This window comes from Belonocnema kinseyi, chromosome 3 (genome assembly GCF_010883055.1).
Source record: "Belonocnema kinseyi isolate 2016_QV_RU_SX_M_011 chromosome 3, B_treatae_v1, whole genome shotgun sequence".
NCBI lineage: Eukaryota > Metazoa > Arthropoda > Insecta > Hymenoptera > Cynipidae > Belonocnema > Belonocnema kinseyi.
The window spans coordinates 44,905,583-44,923,123 of record NC_046659.1 but is presented as its reverse complement, the minus strand read 5'-3'; the positions used below and the strand labels follow the sequence as shown (position 1 = coordinate 44,923,123).

The 17,541-nt window shown below is 34.2% G+C and overlaps 1 protein-coding gene across 1 annotated transcript in view; it reads right to left on the bottom strand.

Annotated features, from left to right (window-relative positions):
• Window positions 1-433: 433 nt before the first annotated feature.
• LOC117169660 overlaps window positions 434-17,541 on the bottom strand; it is a 39,861-nt gene continuing 22,753 nt past the window's right edge. Inside the window, exon 2 of the mRNA XM_033356139.1 lies at window positions 434-502. Coding sequence (XP_033212030.1) covers window positions 498-502 — 5 coding nt within the window. The 3' untranslated portion in view covers window positions 434-497. The remainder of the gene's footprint in view (window positions 503-17,541) is intronic.

Sequence of the window (17,541 nt, the reverse complement as noted above, 5' to 3'; positions counted from 1 at the left end):
CAGCAAGCGAAGTGACCAAAGTCGTTGCCATGAATAGTGACAACGACTTACTGGTTACAGAAATTCCTCTCTCAAATTGTAAATAGCTACCATTGATTTCATCTGCTTTGACGATGGCATATCTTCAGTTCTTTCGAAGGCGAACAAGCCTGTAGACCGGAAATAAGGGGCAATGAGGAATGAATAGCCAAGACTGCAAAAAATTAAATTTATGTAAATTAAAATTCAGAATTAAATCAATAATTCTTAATAAACGCAGATTAATTGACAGCATTGAAAAATTCTGCTCTATAATAAGAAAAACTCTTACTTTTATAATATATTATCTTTCTTGAAACTGGCCTGGAGTGTTCACCATTTTGCCAGAGGCGGTATAATCACACAGGCACACGAAAAAAAGGTCTTGTCCACTAGACGAGATAAATATTTCTATACGGCATGGAGTCGCTGATTCGGAATCCGGGGCTATTTAGACTCGGTCAGGTCGCATTTCTTTCCTAACCTTAAAAAATGATAAAAGTTAAAACATTTATGGAAACATCCCGAAAGCAAAGCGGTTATATGTTTTCAGGGTCGCTGAGTCCAAATTTAAAGGTCATTTGACTCAGCGAGGTCGCATTCCATTCATAACCTAAAAAAAATTAAAAGACTGAAAACTGGTCTCGTCATAAATTGCTTGTATTCAGCGTCTGGTAAAAAGAACTTGCTAGTAATTCTTTGAGCATGGCTATCAGTCTGTAGTACAAAATCCTGCTGCCTTGACAGATACTGTGACGATGACCCTGAAAACCTTTTTTTCGTGTGCATGTGTCATCAATCGGTATTATCGCATTAAAGAAAAGTTTTTTAAAATGTACAGTGCATTGTAAACATATTTCAAGCGCGGCAGTCCAAAAGGCGCAAAGGGAAATTTTGTCAACCTTACAGAAGAGCGAAAAAACGTTATGTAAAATTGAAATCACCATTTAAAGATAAAACAAAAGTGCACTCCCGAGCTGAATTATTACTGATTTGAGGCAAAAAAAAATTTGTACTAAAAAAGTTGATTAGTTTATAGATAAAAGATGTGGAAGTTGACAATCTGGAACTAAAACTAACCTAAAATTGGAGCGGGCTCGGCTACGGTCAAGATAAAAAATGCTATTTGCAGTCTAAAAAGTAAATAAATAAAAACATGCTCCCGAGATATTGAGTTTATAAATATGGGTAAACAAACATACTTTTTTCGCTTCTTTGCTATTAAAAGTAATACAAAATTATTATTTTTATATTTAATACCTGGTAATATTTTAAATTCTTCAAAATATTTTGAAATAGCTTGTATTTTTTTAAAGGTTTTGAAAATTTCTTTGAATCCTTAAAAATATTTTAATTTAAAATTGTTTCATATCTCTTCATACTTTTTCAAAATGTAAAAATGGCTTGACAATTTGAAAACCAGCCTTAAATCCTTTTAAATTGTTGAAATCTATTATTGATTTCTTCGAATCTTTTAAAACTCTCAGGACTATTTCAAAGTCTTTAAAATCCCATTAAATTACTGAAGTGGATTAAACGTTCCATTGACTTTTTGTAAATATGACAGAATTCGGTGGAATATCTCCAAATTATTGAGGTGAATTAAAAATTCTCTAGAATCTTTTTGAAATGCCGTCAAATATTTCACATTCCTTTAAAATATTTTCAAGTAACTTAATATTTGGAAAAGTTTTTGCAATTTTTAAAAATTCATAATACTCAATATGAAAGCATAATGCTTTCACGATGATTTATTTCGAGAACGAGATATTTTGGTTCCAATCGTGTAAAAAACTACGAATTTTGCCGACAATTCGTGAACCTTGCAGTTCACTTCTTCGTAGTTTTTTACACGTTTGTAACCAGAAATATCTTTTTTCATCATATTTCAAGATAATTCAATAAACGTCAGAAGTACGTATAGACTTCAATTAAATAGTGATATGTCTGCAACAATAATCTACTATTTAATTATTATAAAAATAAGTCCCTTGAAACCTTGTAAATCTGTTGAAAACTCCTTGACATTAAAAAAAATGTATTGCTTCTCTCACATACAAAATTGCAATAAATCTAACGAACTGATTACATGTGATCCTTTATTTGCAGAGCGAAAAAATGATGAATAATAAATAAAAAATGACCTACCTTACATCCAGATCTGCCAAAAGGAATTAACATCACTTTGTTCTAATATTTATTGTTCGCCTTGATTTCGAGGGGACCCCATTGGGTCCCCATTCGGTTCCCTTTTAAAAAACTTAAAATACTTTAAAAAATAAAATACCTGTCATTTACATGGGCCGAAGGCGGCTTCAAGTGCATGTTCTTTTAGTAGCAGTTATTACGCGTTCCGTCGGTAAGTTTAAGAATTTTTTCTGGATGCTAGCGACACGCAGTGGAAACCCCAGACAACATCGCTGCGATGCAAGTAAGAACATTTTATTTTTAATTAACAGAATTAATTTATTTATATAATCACAATAAATTTAAAAAAAGATTCACGAAACCGGTTAATATTTGCAGTAATAACGTGGTAGTTTGTAAAAACAACGAGTATTCTATTTTGAATTTGTAGGCCGCACAGTTGAATGTTTTTAACTCATTTTTTGCATACGTCATAGAAATTCTCATATCTTGAAGCACGTAAAACCGATTTTTAAATAAAATCATTACATTATAGATTATAATCTAGATTATACGGACCGAAAATGCATATACAGCTAACACTGCGTGCTACTACTACTGTTCTTCCCTTTTCGATTATTAAACAAAATATAAACGTTTTATCGAATAAATTACTCTTCTTCCTTCAAGATATGGTTACTTAGATAAGGTATGCAAAAAATTAGACAAAAATATTGAACCGTGCGGGCGCAGAATTCAGACGCGATTGTCATTCTGATTTCCGTAATAGCGAAAAAATAACACTTTCATTGTTATGGGATAACGGTCTGTTACAAAACCTGTCATTATGAAACCCTGTATTCATTTAATTGTAATGTGAAAAATAAATTTATTTATATAATTGGTAACAAATGAATAAAAGATTCAGAAAAATTGTTTAACGTATGCAGGAATAATGAACGTCTTTAGAGAATTTAGTCTGACTTGTTTAAACAATTATTATTTATTTTCACAATTGTTCATCCTTGTAAGTCGTAGGCGTTCTCAAAGATTATTTTCTTCTGGATATTAGTACTTTAAAACAAATCATTTGTTTAAACAACTTTTTCCCGTAAATGGTAAAAAAATATTATTTACTGTAATTGATAACACAATCAACGAATGGTCGAAGTACTTTATTTTAAGATATTTAGCATTGGAGTACTCGGTTCTTACTTTTAAAGCCAAAGGGTTGAATATTTTTGAATAATTTCTTGCATACGTCATCTACCTTCTCATATCTTAAAGGACACAGAGCCTATCTAGATTATACGTGCATCTAAATTAAAATAAAAATCTAGATTAAACAGCATATTCAGCTAACACTGCGCGTTATTACTACTGCTCTTCCCTTTCTCATTGTTAAAAAATATATAAACATTTTATCGCAAAAATAGCTCTGCTTGCTTCAAGATGTGGTTATTCAGATGAGGTATGCAAAAAATTAGACAAAAACGTTCAACTATGCGAGCTCAAAATTCACACGCGATTGTCATTCTTATATCCGTAATAGCGACAAATTGACACTTTTATTATAATGAGATAACGGTCTGTTAAAAAACTGTCATTATGAATCCGTTGTTTCATTTAATTTTTATGTGCAAAATCAATTCATTTATATAATTGACAACAAATAAATAAAAGATTAAGCAAAATTGTTTAACGTGTGCAGGAATAATGAACGTTTTTAGGGAATTTAGTCTGACTTGTTTAAACAATTATTATTTATTTTCACAATTGTTTGCCCCTGTAAGTCGTAGGAATTCTGAAAAATTATTTTCTTCAGGATATTTTTTACTTTAAAAAAATAATTTGTTTAAACAATTTTTGTCCCGTACATCATACAAAAAACTATTTACTGTAATTGATGACACAAACAAGGAATGGTCAAATTCATTTTTTACAAATATTTAGCACTGTTCAATATTTTAGTCTAATTTTTTGCATACCTTATCTAAATAACCATATCTTGAAACAGACAGAGTCACTTTTTTGATAAAATGTTTATATTTTGTTTAATAATCAAAAAGGCAAGCACAGTAGTAGTAACACGCAGTTTTGGCTGTATATGCATTTTCGGCGCGTATAATCTAGATTATAATCTACAATGTAATTATTTTATTCAAAAATCGGCTCGGCCTGCTTCAAGATATGAGCATTTAGATTACTCGTTTTTTTCTACAAACTATCACGTAATTAATACAAATATTAACCGATTTTCATGAATCTTTTTTTTTAATTTATTGTAATTATATAAAATAATTAATTTTGTTAATTAAAATTAAATTAATTAATGAGTTCATAATTTCAGTTTTTCTAAATAGCCGAAATCTCGGTAAAAATGCCCAGAATTCATTCGTTCCGTGTCATTCATCACACTGCGGGGCGTCTTCTGACTTGAGTTTGACGAGGGTGAGCAGGCTCGCTACGGACATGCATGTACAGCTCTTATTGAGTGTCACTGCTATTGTTATATATTTTGATTATTAAACAAAATATAAACATTTTATCGAAAAACCGGCTCTGCTTGATTTGAGATATGGTTATTTAGATGAAGTAGGCAAAAAATTAGACAAAAATATTCAATCGTGCGGCCTCAAAATTCGGACGCGACTGTCATTCTGATAAAGGGCCTTAAGGCGGTGATACTTGATGCAGAAAGGATAGTTTACGCTTTGCTTGATGGCGTTCCTTATTACGGAATTCTAAAGAGAAGTGCTAGGCTAGACTATATCGTCAAATTACACACGTGTAATTTGCAGTACATGTAAAGAATTATGAGTATTTGAATTTAAAAAAACGATAAAGTGTGTTGTCAGGAAATTATCCACATATTTTTTGAAAGTGCTTTTCTTTTAAACTATTGATATAAATATTTATAGATAGGTAACACAGATAGATTTATAATCCAAATATTTACCTTTTTCTTTCTAGTTCAAACAATATCACACACTGAAGAAATACTTGGAAATTTTTTTGATAATTTACGTTATCATTGTATCAGTTTTTAAACTTCAAATATTCACAACATTGTCAACAAATTTTTCCCGTAAATTCGGTTACATACCTGTCATCTTATTTCATTTAAAAGACAACATATAATTCAAGCTGAAGAACTTTCATCCGATGGAAACAGTTTTAAACTAGTAGATAATTTCATTTTTGCATAGAACAGTATTAATCTTAATATTCTATCAACTATTTCGCATTTTAAAGAAATGCAAGAAATTGGCGATTTTAATTATTTAAATGTTTCGCGCGATTAATTCTTTTATATGCAATATCAGAATATTAATTCCGTGATTAATACTATTATAACAGATATATTTTACACTTACATTTCATTACATTTTAATAAAATATGTAATTAACTATATATGATATTACATTTATAATAATATTATATTAACAGATATAAATATTAATATTGATATCAATTTCCTTTTTTTCCTTATTTCATTTTTTCTGAACCTCCCTTTCTAAATCTGAATTAGTGAAATTTTACTAACTGATAGTAAAATTTCACTAATTCAATTAGTAAGAAGTCGGTCACTAACGATTAGTAGAAAAATACTAATTTGATTAGTGGACATTTTGTACTAATGTAATTAGTAAAATTCCACTGAGAATTAGTAAAATTCCACTAAACAATTAGTAAACTTCCACTAAGCAATTAGTAAAATTCTCCTAAGCAATGAGTAGTCCTAGCCGTTGTAGTGTTGTAGTAAAAAGTTTTTGTGGATCTGAACTATGCGACCATTGCCTTGAATAAACTGCGAATCTATCGCCTGACCCTTTACGCAGATAATGCAAGGCTGATCGGCACTTCCTGAATAAAGTTGTGAGTATTCGATCCTTCCAGCAGTACGCGAAGATTTGAGTTTCGAATAGTAGTATTTTTTGGCCGACAAACATGGTTAATTCCTTGCCTACTTGCACCATAATTAGTTTCTGCGTCCAAAAAATCAACAACTTTTTTTATATTGCTGGACCTACCTTGTCAAAATGGAACGTCACTGTTCGATGGTCACCCTCGCCATTGGAACTAGCGCATCATTGTTCATGGTGTCATGGTCCTTCGCACTAATTCACACTCGAACGCCACGATCTATAAACGAACCAGTTGTTAGGAAAAGCGTAAAGAGTGCAGACTCACTCTCATCTCGTCTAGTCACGCTGATCCTGCTTATTTTTTGCTCTCTAATTAAGTTTTCTACAATGCCGTTCCGCTGGCAATGGGGTGGAAAGGACCAGGATAACATCAAAGCCGGGCGTACGCGAAACGAGTGACTTCCTCGCAGTAGCCATGGAGCTCCTTTTAGATCGGGCACCTACTGGAGAGTCGGAACATTCAGTCATTCCGTTGCATTTCTCACCGCCAACTTCACTTCGGCGAGAAACTCGATCCCCTTCCCGAACCGAACCGCTCTTCTTTTGAGCTTGGTCACCCCGCTCTCCACGATCACCCCACGACCTACCTAGATGGCATCGTCGCAGATTGTTATGGACTTCCACATATCCTTATCGGCTCGCTCAGGACCCTCGTATCGACGCACTCTCTGAGACGAACTTCCAAGAACACTCTATCATCGCTCCAAGATGGGAATCCAACCAACCGATTGGTGCCCTTGTCCGTTCGCATGAAGAGCGCACCTTCGTGATCTCATTTTACTTTCACACTCTTCCAGTGGACCCCGCGGATTGTGCATCTCCAAGCTGTCGCTGAACACGCTGACTTATCTAATCTCCCCCCTTCCAGCGATGACAGCGCCGACTCTATTGGATTACGATTGGTTATGTCTTATTCATGCCTTCCAATTACAGGCTCCGCCGATGGCAGGCGTATTTCTGTTCCCGACGTCAAGTTGACAATAAATCAGTCGCTGTATTTCTGCAGGAACAGTACCTGCTCGCTGAACCAGTGGCCTTTGCGGGAAGCTTCTCAGCGGTACTCCGATGTGAAGAAAAATGATTGATGAGCATCTTCATGGGATGCTCCCAGATGGCATGAGCGACTCTACTACCTCTCCCTGGAGTTCAGTGATAATGATCGCCATCAAGCAGAGCGGAGAATGTCGTTTTTGTATCGATGATTATTGCCGGCTTAATGACCAGACTTTTGATGCAACACAGTGCCTACCGCATATCGACGAAGTGCTTAGGATGTACGAAGAGCGAAGATATTACAACCATGAACTTGAAAAGTTAGCAGATCCCGAACCTCATGCGCCACGCTTTGGTCGGTTACTGGGAAGAGGTCTGCGTTGCATATCTCGATGATATTATCGCTTATTTTGAGGATTACGATAACCATATACACTACGTTTGATTGATTCTTAAGACAAGGTATCGCCCCTATGTAAAAAATTGACGATTCGTTCTGCGAAAAGATAGCAGAGCTATCACATGGCTGAACCGGAAAAAATATTCGAACCACAAGCTGACACGCTGGTACGTTTTCCTAAATGGTTTCAGGTACCATATATATTATTTGTGTACATCGAGAAACTAGAGCAACCCAGTCCTGTTCGATTCCCTTATTATAAGCTTCCGCTTTTTTTATAATGATGCAAAATAGAGGCGAAAATAATTTTGCTAGAAGTTTTTATCGATTTCCACGAAGAGGATTAGTTTTAGTGCAAAATAATTAAATAAAAAAGTATTCGGCATCTTATTCTTCGCGGATAAGTTTATTTTGATATTTTTTATAGTTAACCGTTGATTGAAAAAAGGGAAAATAACGAATTTTGACAGACATATTCTTCCTGATTTATAAATCATTATAAATACTTCACTTGCTTCCAGTGAAGCTTAATTGTGCCCATAAGCATTTCTTGGCAATCGGTCGCCTACCAACTCATATAAAAAAGTTTGCGATAAATTAATTATTATCTTAGTTTAGTACATTTTTTTCATCCCATAGATTCTTACCATTGAAAAAAGGCTTTTATTAATCTATCTGAAAATTCTTGGAAAACTCAGGTATCTTAGACTTGCTCGTAGCTCGTAACGAGGTTCCGCTATACTCTTCGGTTCTTTGCCTACGATAAGGAAAAAGAGTTTGCTGATTCTGAAAATTTTTCTCTACCAACCTCGGCTTAAGCTTTCTATTTTCAGGCCTATAAAATTTTCTATACTGTCAGGTACATAAGTAGTTTAAGAAAGTTTTGCTTTGAAGAAATATTTTTTTGAATATTTTATGTTCATTTTTACTGGAGTTGAAATTTTTTTTTAAATCTTTGTGCTATTTTAATGGATAAATAAAAGATTTTTGTAGTATAATTGTTCTTTTTAATTCAAAAGTAAAATACAAATTTCAGAAAAGAAAAAACTTTGTGCTTCTAATATCCTTCTTCGTACAGTACAAGTCCGATAACTTTCCAACTCTGAGGCTGTAGGGGCGTAAAATTCCAGGAATTGCGAACTTATCGGATGTCCCCTCTATTATCACGATATTAGATGCGCGCATGCATAAATCATGTGCGCAAATCATGAGAAAAATAGCACACGTAGTGGGAGAATCACAATTAGTGTGCCTGCCATACGTGTGAAGACGTTTTAAGGGAAGCGTACACTTATAGGACGGCAAGTTATCGGACTTCTACTATATGTAAAAGCAAGTGCACGGGAAGAACGATATAGCCCAGAGAACTATATTTTACTTCTCACAAATAGAAAGTATAGTTCTTCCACCAACACTGCCGAATGGACCCCACAACTATACTAGCATTGTTAAACATCATACTGCACCACGATGGATAAAAGATCTTTGACGTGACAATACAATGTATAGCTATCCTGAAAAAATACGATGCCTGTCATAACTACGATAAATCGTTTGTCTGTTTTAATACTATGAATAGCCCTTCATGTAGTTTTTAAATCTTTCTTTACATCCATTCGCGAAAAACTGTTTTTCGGATTCAGAAGGTGACGAAACGTGGCATTTGAGGAAAGTAGGGGGTTAACTTTTACCAACATCTAACACCTTCTCAGATAAGAATGTAGAAAAATGATAACAAAGCATTGAGGTTCTAGATTACAAAAAATGCCAGCCCATTAATTTGTTCACAATAAAATTGCCAAAAAACAAACGCATGCACAAAAAGTTCTGCAAACCAGAGCCTCAATTATATGAATAATATAAAATGAAAATATGGTAGTCGAAGTATAATTTTTTGTGGGTCCCGCAACAAATCAGTATAGTTTTCTTATTCATACAGCCTGGTTCGAGACATTATACCGGTATAGGTCTAGCAACTATACTTTCATCGTTGTCTGAACAAAATTATAACGTAACGATGGCAAAATACGATTGTCGTTATGTTGCGCATTAAGTTTAGCTGTATTACAAATATCGTATAGTAATGAAAGATATTTTGCTAAAATGAACTTGTGTATAGTTCAAGTAGCAATACGGTTTTTCCGTTTATGCACAATATTGCTTATAAAGAAAAAAATCCTCTTGTCAATTCAATCAAGATTTACACGAATTATTCTTACTAATAAAAATAGCCTCAAAAGTCAGAAATGCTAAGAAATAAATTTTTCTCTGCTTTTTAAATGCTAAACCGACTTCCTCCTTTACAGTTGTTGCTGAAATTGACTAAAACTTAATACTATATGAAATACACCTTTCGCAAGACCTATTACAAAATCGTTTAGTTAAACAAACATTATAACGCTTACTATGCAGTGCATTATTAGTGTTACATATGTAAACGATGTACGCAAAGCTCCACTTAACCATGGCTGTCCATTATTTACATATGTAACGCTAATAATTTACCGCATGATCTTACTGCATAATCTCCGTACCTAATAATAATATAACCCCATAACCTCAAAATCCCGTAACCTCATTCAGACACCAAAACCTAAAAACTCTTTCACTTTTTTTCTTTATAAATTTCTTTCATCAGTATCAACGTCAGTAAAGTCATGATAGCGATTTTATTTATTTCTTCGAACTCTTTTATCATCAAAGGATCTGTGCAATGGATTTCGTCTCAGCTACTTGCTACTGTAAGCACATTCCCTTTTAAGCATTCAACAAAAGTCTGCTATCCTATTCGTTTTTAATCTGCAAGATTATCTGGTAAGCGTAGCTCGTAACTCATCAAGCAACCCATTTTTGTTGTAGTTTTTGAGCAAGTTAGACACTAATTTCTTGTAGTTGTCACTCTTGTGATTGCCTTAGAAATTCTCCACCAAATTCTTAAAGCTCAGCCATTCATCTCGTTCCTTGATATTCATCATGGCAATAACCGTTTCATCTCACAACATCTTACGAATTTGAGATCCATCAAAGACTCCTTATTTCAATTTCGCGTTTGAAAAAGCTGGGAATCGTTTGATTAAATAAGCAAAGCGTTTTCCTTCCTTATCCAAAGCTTTTACGAACAGTTTCTTCAAACTGAGTTTGAGGAGCAAATGAGGAAGTTGAATTTTAGCCGGCTCAACGAAAAGTTTGTTTATAACAAATTTATAATCCAGTTAGCTAGCCAATATTTCTTAACTTAATAATTCTTACGATCCCTGCCATCCCACAAGCAAAGAAAGCATGGGAATTTCGTAAAACCAGATTGCTGACATAGAATCATTGTCAAGATCTTGAGATCGCCGCAAATCTGCCATTTGTATTCTCCGTATTTATTCTAGCCCGTCTCTTTCTATCCAATTGACTGACCAAACGACCACAGAGAGGAAGAAGAAAACCACCTTGAAGAAGTCTGAACTCTCCACGTTGATAACGGGAAGAACCACCGGAAGGCAAAAAGAGACAGGTGTTTCTCAAACGGAGTGGCCACCTCTCACTAAGTTCACACCGGAATCCCCGGAAATGGTAGAAGGCGCAACGGCCTATTGGTTTCGTTTCAAACACGCTTTAAATATTTCCTGTACTTACAGTGGGTTTCGAGTGGTTTTAGTCATTGGACCTAAGAGTTTAACTCAAACCTACCATATTATTTTTTAAACGAAATTTTCCTTATGTTTTGCCGCCAGAACAATCCTTTCCCCCTCTCTGCAAGATGCCGGTCGCCAAGGATCCTGGAGACGACGATTGGCGGATAACATTGAGACACGTGATGGTTTTTGAAACTAAAATCTTTACTATTTAGACATAATTGAAGACCTTCCTCAAAATATGTATATGGAATGTTTGTTTTTTCGCTGAAATTCCTCATTTTCTTCACTAAATCGAAGTTGTTCAGCACTCCCGATTTAGGAGCTTCAATATTATTTGCAATTATATTATTGGTGAATGTTGCTAATTGGTAAGTGGCACTACTTACATAAGAAACGATCGGCCTAAGTGAGGCACCTGGCTTTTGAATTTTTGGAAGGCCATATAATCTTGAAGGGTTAGTGGGATAAACTTTTAACTGTTTTGGGTTGAGTTCATTAATAAATTTTTTCGATTCCCATTTTTAAATTAGTTTTGTGACTTCAATGGCAATTTTTTGAGTTGTATCCCTACTTCTTTTAACGTAAGTATCCCGATCTTCTAATAATGTATTAACTTTCGCATCTTAATCTTCTCTTTTCATCGCGACGGTAGTATGACCCTTGTCCGCATTAACAAAAATAATCTGAGGGTTTTCTTTTGCAAATTTCTCGGCCTGCCTGAGTTATTTCAAAGGTTGTATGAGTTTTGTCTTTACGGCGTAGACCGAATTCATAACCCCACATATATTACTTGCAAAATTTAGCCTAGCGCGATCCTGATCTATCTCTGGTATTTTGTTGATATTAGACTCAACACTGGCTATTAGATCGTACACCTGTGTTTGATCTTTTTCTATTCTTACTCCATAATTTTTCCATAGACAAGTGACTTTAGCAACATTTTCTGGTATATCAGTATCCGATAGATTTTTGAACCACTTATCGTTTAGTTAAAAACAAAAGAGACCTTACGTAGATCTTGAGGCCCGCTAAAGATAAATTAAATAATTTTCAAAATAGCGATATTGTTTGTGGCATTTGGTGCAAAGGTCAAAATTGCAAAGCGGTTTACATAGGCGAAACTAAACGTCCGTTAGCAGTAAGGGTTACAGAACACAAGAAAGATACCAAGATATAAAGATATAATGGAAATGTGTCATATTGCTGACAATGTGAATGCTTTCAATTTAAGAACCGACGTGGAAAAACTTTCAAAAATATACTATCCTGTTGTAAAGCGAAACAAATTTTAAGAACACGTGGTCACTACGGTTGTCGCTTCCTAAAGAGAACCGACAATCGGTCATCTCAATTTTCAGGTAGAATTACGACCACAGTCCTTTTAATAATTAAAGCACCGTTCCTTTGAATCCCGTAAGTTGTAAAATTAGAGGACCTCTGTGAATACTGTTTCAGCTTACTTCGTGATTTGTAGCGGAGCGGGTGTCTCTAATTTTCTTTATGTTGAAAACTGTTCTGTTGAATTTAGACTCTGAATTTAGACTCTACAGTCACATGTATACAGCATGCTCGTCCTACTCCATCGTGCCGTCGCGCGTTGTCAGTAGTCACGCATCAGTTTTGTACAGAGAGCAGACGAGAATCGAAGAGTCGATTGGAGAGCCGGTTCCAGAACCGACTTGCGACCATTTAGGGCCGGTTCCAAATAACCGGTTCTGAGAAACGAAGAACCGGTTCTTGCAAGGAACCGGTTTGGCCATCCCCACAACGGACCACCAAGCGAACCTACTGACTAGGCTAATCGCGCTCTGACGCGTTCCTTTTTTTTTATGTTAATGTTCCCAAATTTTGTTGCTTCTTTCTTCATCTCGGTTGACTAGAGTATGATCAACCCCTTGAAGGAGAGGTGAGAAATGAGAAGTTAGTCTTCTTAATTGTCACACCTTCACTTTAAAGTTAAAATCGGCAGTGTTGGACGTTCATCTTTCGCGTTGGCGATTCGTTAATGGTAAAGCCTTCCTTTTTACCTGAAAATACGCTTTTAAAAACTGTTTCGCGTCGCTACTCATGGTCGGTGCTAGTTCATGCATTATGATTTGTGGGAACCGATCATGAGTCTCTTAAAATTGTAAGACTGGGTTAGATTATTATTATTCCTTAGATTAGGAATAACTCATGCTCCTCACCCCAGTGAATTTTTCTTTCAGAGCCAGAGGAAGTTTGTTAGGATTTTCTTATAGTAAAGCCAAAGAAACAAATTTAATAGGAGCAAAATAAGTTAATTTCAAAAATTATAAAATAGAAATTTAAAAACTGTGGACTTCTTTTTTTAATATTTCAGGCTTTAAGCCATGATAGTCACTCGGGCCTATCTTTACATTTTGGATTTTCTTTTTTCAGTTCAGTTAGACAAAGGGTAACCCCCCCCCCCATTACTGAGTTGTGGAAGATCATCTTACACTTTTTTTTCCATTAACAAGATTTTTCACCGGGCAGAAAAATCATATTACAAGTAGTTGTGGCGGTAGTAATTGTTCTGTTTTCCCAAACAATATTTTTCTTCTGAATGTGGTTACGGGATTTTTAGGTTATTAGGTTATATTATTACAAGTTAAAAGGCTTATGAATCCATAAGGTTATAGGGTTACCAGATTAAGGGGAGGAGGGTGAAAATGGTACAGGGTGAATCAATTTTGCAGTTTTAGTGGTTTATTGGGTGTTTTTGAGGTTATGCCAGAATTCTGACATGCAGGCGTTAAACAAGTTGCATATTCGGTTTCAGCGGGAAAAAATACATACACAGAGAAACTCTTGTTCTTAAAATTTGGCATTATAACATTGATATTTTTTAAAGTTCGATGGCAATCTAGGATATCGCCGAGAAAATAGTATTATTGCCGCAGCCATACGAAGAAATACATTTTCCATTTTATTTATAAATATACTACAAACCTAATAATTGCCATTTATAGTTAGAAAAGTTCATATTTTTGATAGCAGATTGAAGTTGAAAAAAGTGATATTCACAAATTAAATGATAAAATCGTAGTTGCAATAACTAGTAGTTAAAATAACGTAAGTTGCAAAACAGGTAAGAAAAATGACTATTTTCAATGGCAAGGTGCAATGAAAGGAAAAACAATTGAATGAAGTGCTTCGCGATTCAGTACCAAACGACGTCATTACACGCGCCGAAACTCATGAGGATGATAAAATTCATAAACCTTATAATTTGTTTTATCACGGGAAAATATATCCGTTCTGCTGCCCGTAGACCCGTGTTCAATTTCCGCCCGGACTGATTTCTTCTAACAAGGTTTTTTTCTGTTTCAGCTTAGAATAAAATATGTAATTGTATGTTCAATGTATAAAATGTATTGTGCGTGAAGTGAACGCCAATTTATTTTTACTTTGTTCTTTCGACCATGGCAGTTTTTTCTATTTTCTATGGGAAAAATTAGATATTCGTAGAATGAACATAGACAGAAATTCTTAACTATTGTGTTTTGTAAACTTCACAGTCTGTCCTAGGGATTATACGAAGTTTCTTTTGGTATAAGCGCAATTATGTAATCATTAATTTTATATTTCAATAAACATAGTAACTTCAGAGTTTAATATTCACAATACTAATTCTTGCAATAGTGACTATATCCTGGCTTGCTATTGTTTTACTGTAAAAATAAATATTATACTATCAAATTTTATAACTGAAAGTTTCTTCATGTAGGAATATCATACTGGCATCTAAGACTCAGGAAAACAAACATTTTTGCGGGGCTATTTTATCCTTACCAATGAAAATATTCCTAAATGTCAGAAATGCAGTGCATTATTAGTGTCAAATGTATAAATAATGGGTAGCCACGGCTAGCAGGAATGCTGCGTACATCGTTTGCATATTAAACACTAAAAATGCACTGCATAGTGATTTATCTAATATTTATTTAACTTATATTTTACCGATTTTTTAACTCGACTTCCGCACACAATAATTGTTTTAATGGTTGTTTAACCGAAATTTTAATGTTGTTTTTAACTATAATTCTCAATTAAAATACCGTTACATAATATCCGACTACATGTCGTAGTTTATTTCTGTAAGTGTTATATAGTTGATAAGGCTCCGAGTTGCTGAGAGAAATCTCGTAATAATAAAAATTATTACCTATTCACGACTAGTAGATCAAAAAAAGACATTCCACCGACATCGATAAAAAAAGTCACAAAATAATAATTATTATTGTTTCAAAGTCATCATATTTGCTCTTGTGACTTAAAAGCATTTGCCTAATATTAGAAGATGTATTTTTATCCTATTAAATGGCAAGCATTTAAAGCATCAGCATTATTCATAAATCAGCATAATCAGCATAATGGCATCAGCATTTAAAAATTAAATATCTGTACAGATCTTCACAGAAAATGCGTTATCATTTTCTACATCCAATTAAATTCCAAATTAATATATATATATATATATATATATATATATGTGTGTGTGTGTGTGTGTGTGTATGTGTGTGTGTGTGTAGTGGATCTTGGTAGTATACAAAATATGGACAAGTAATGAAGAAAAGATATTGAGGTGGTTAGGTTGTCTCCTTTTTTTGCTCTCTTTATTTATTCGTTATATAACTGTACCTAATGAGCCGATTACAGTATTGTTCACATACATATGTCTCTATTTTTAAATGCTTTTGTACAATGATGTTACTCAAATAGACTTTTTTAAGTGTATTCTTTCCTAAAAACTGATTTTTAACGAATTTATTTTAAAGCCTTCTTGTATAATATGCACACTGTAATAAATTAACTACACTGTGATCGGCTCATTAGGGACAGTTATATAACGAATAAAAAAAGAGAGCAACAAAAGGAGACAACCTAACCACCTGAATATCTTGTCTTTGTTATTTGTCCATATTTTGTATCCTACCACGATCCACTATGTTTCGAGGCTTTTCAGTCTTCCTTATCGTTTCTTTGCTCCGCTCTAATGGAAGAAGGGTAGCCGAATCTCGTTAAGAGCTACGAGCAAGTACAAAATGTAAGTTTTCTAATAAATTTGACATAGGTTCATGAAAGTCTTTTTTTAATAAAAAAGAAATTATGAAAAATTATTAATAATAAATTTAATTAAATTAATACTATAAATTACATATGTGAAGCAATCTTTTCTTGCAGTTGAGTATCCAGATTATCTAGAAGTTGTATTAAAAAATTTAGCTTTTTCCTGGCGGCCCAAAGGAACCGCATGAAGCCTCTACAAAGTACCCGTAAAGACCCAATGGGGTCCCCATTCGGTTCCTTTTTAAAAAACTCAAAAAAACAGCAAGATTAGCTTTTAAACTGTTTAAATTCGGACTCTACGTTAAATTTTCTATTGGAAACTCACGGAGTAATCGCAATACTTTTTTTCAGCGTTAAAAAATTTTTTAAATGTCATTTAATTCTGCTGAAGGTGACTTCAAGCGCATCCATAATAACTCATGTAGTATGTTGCGTGTGAAGTTTAAAAATAAAATTCTTTCTCACTTGCACCGCAGCATTGTTGCCTGAGATTTCCACTGCGTGGCGCTAGCATTCAGACAACATTCTTAAGCTTACCGACAGAACGCTTATTAACTGCTACTAAAAGAAGCTGCACTTGAAGCCGCCCTCGGTCCATGCAAATGACAGGTATTTCATTTTTTAAAGTATTTAACGCTGCAAGAAAAAATATTGCGATTGCTCCGTGAGTTTCTAATGCAAATTTTAACGTAGAATCCGAATTTGAAAAATTTAGAAGTTGATTTTGCTTTTTTTTTAGTTTTTTAAAAGGGAACCGAATGGGGACCCAATGGGGTCTTTACGGGTACTTTGTAGATGCTCCATTCGGTTCCATCGGTCCGTCAGGGTTCTACAAAGAATTGGAAGTTAGGGTCATATGCGTTTTTAATTATTTAACAAATGAACGAACAATTTAAATTTAAAATTTACCTTCACGAATTACTAATATAGAAGAGATTAATAAAACACTTAAGTATCTAGAATGTCACACGTGTTCCAAGGACGGAACATAAAAGTCACACTATTCTGTCACGTTGTTAATGGAAGCATGCGTAACAGTCATGAAGTAAAAAAACGAAAACCCTCCTAAAAGACTTTAAATTGGATCACATGATCCAATCCTATGACAGGGCTATGTCCGTGTGAATATAGTAGGAGACTCTGTAAATGACTGAGTTGCGGACGCAACCCATTTCTCCTCTTCTGAATTCGAAAATTCGAAGGTGCACTATTGCCGGTCGGAGCACTTCAGCGATTCTATTTATATATCTATCTGCTAACTGCTTTGAAATGAATTCAGGAGATTGTGATTTTAATATTTCCAGATTTCGATGCTGACGATTCTCATGATTTGAATAGATCGCGCGCCTCTTGATATGCGTATATTTTGAGGTT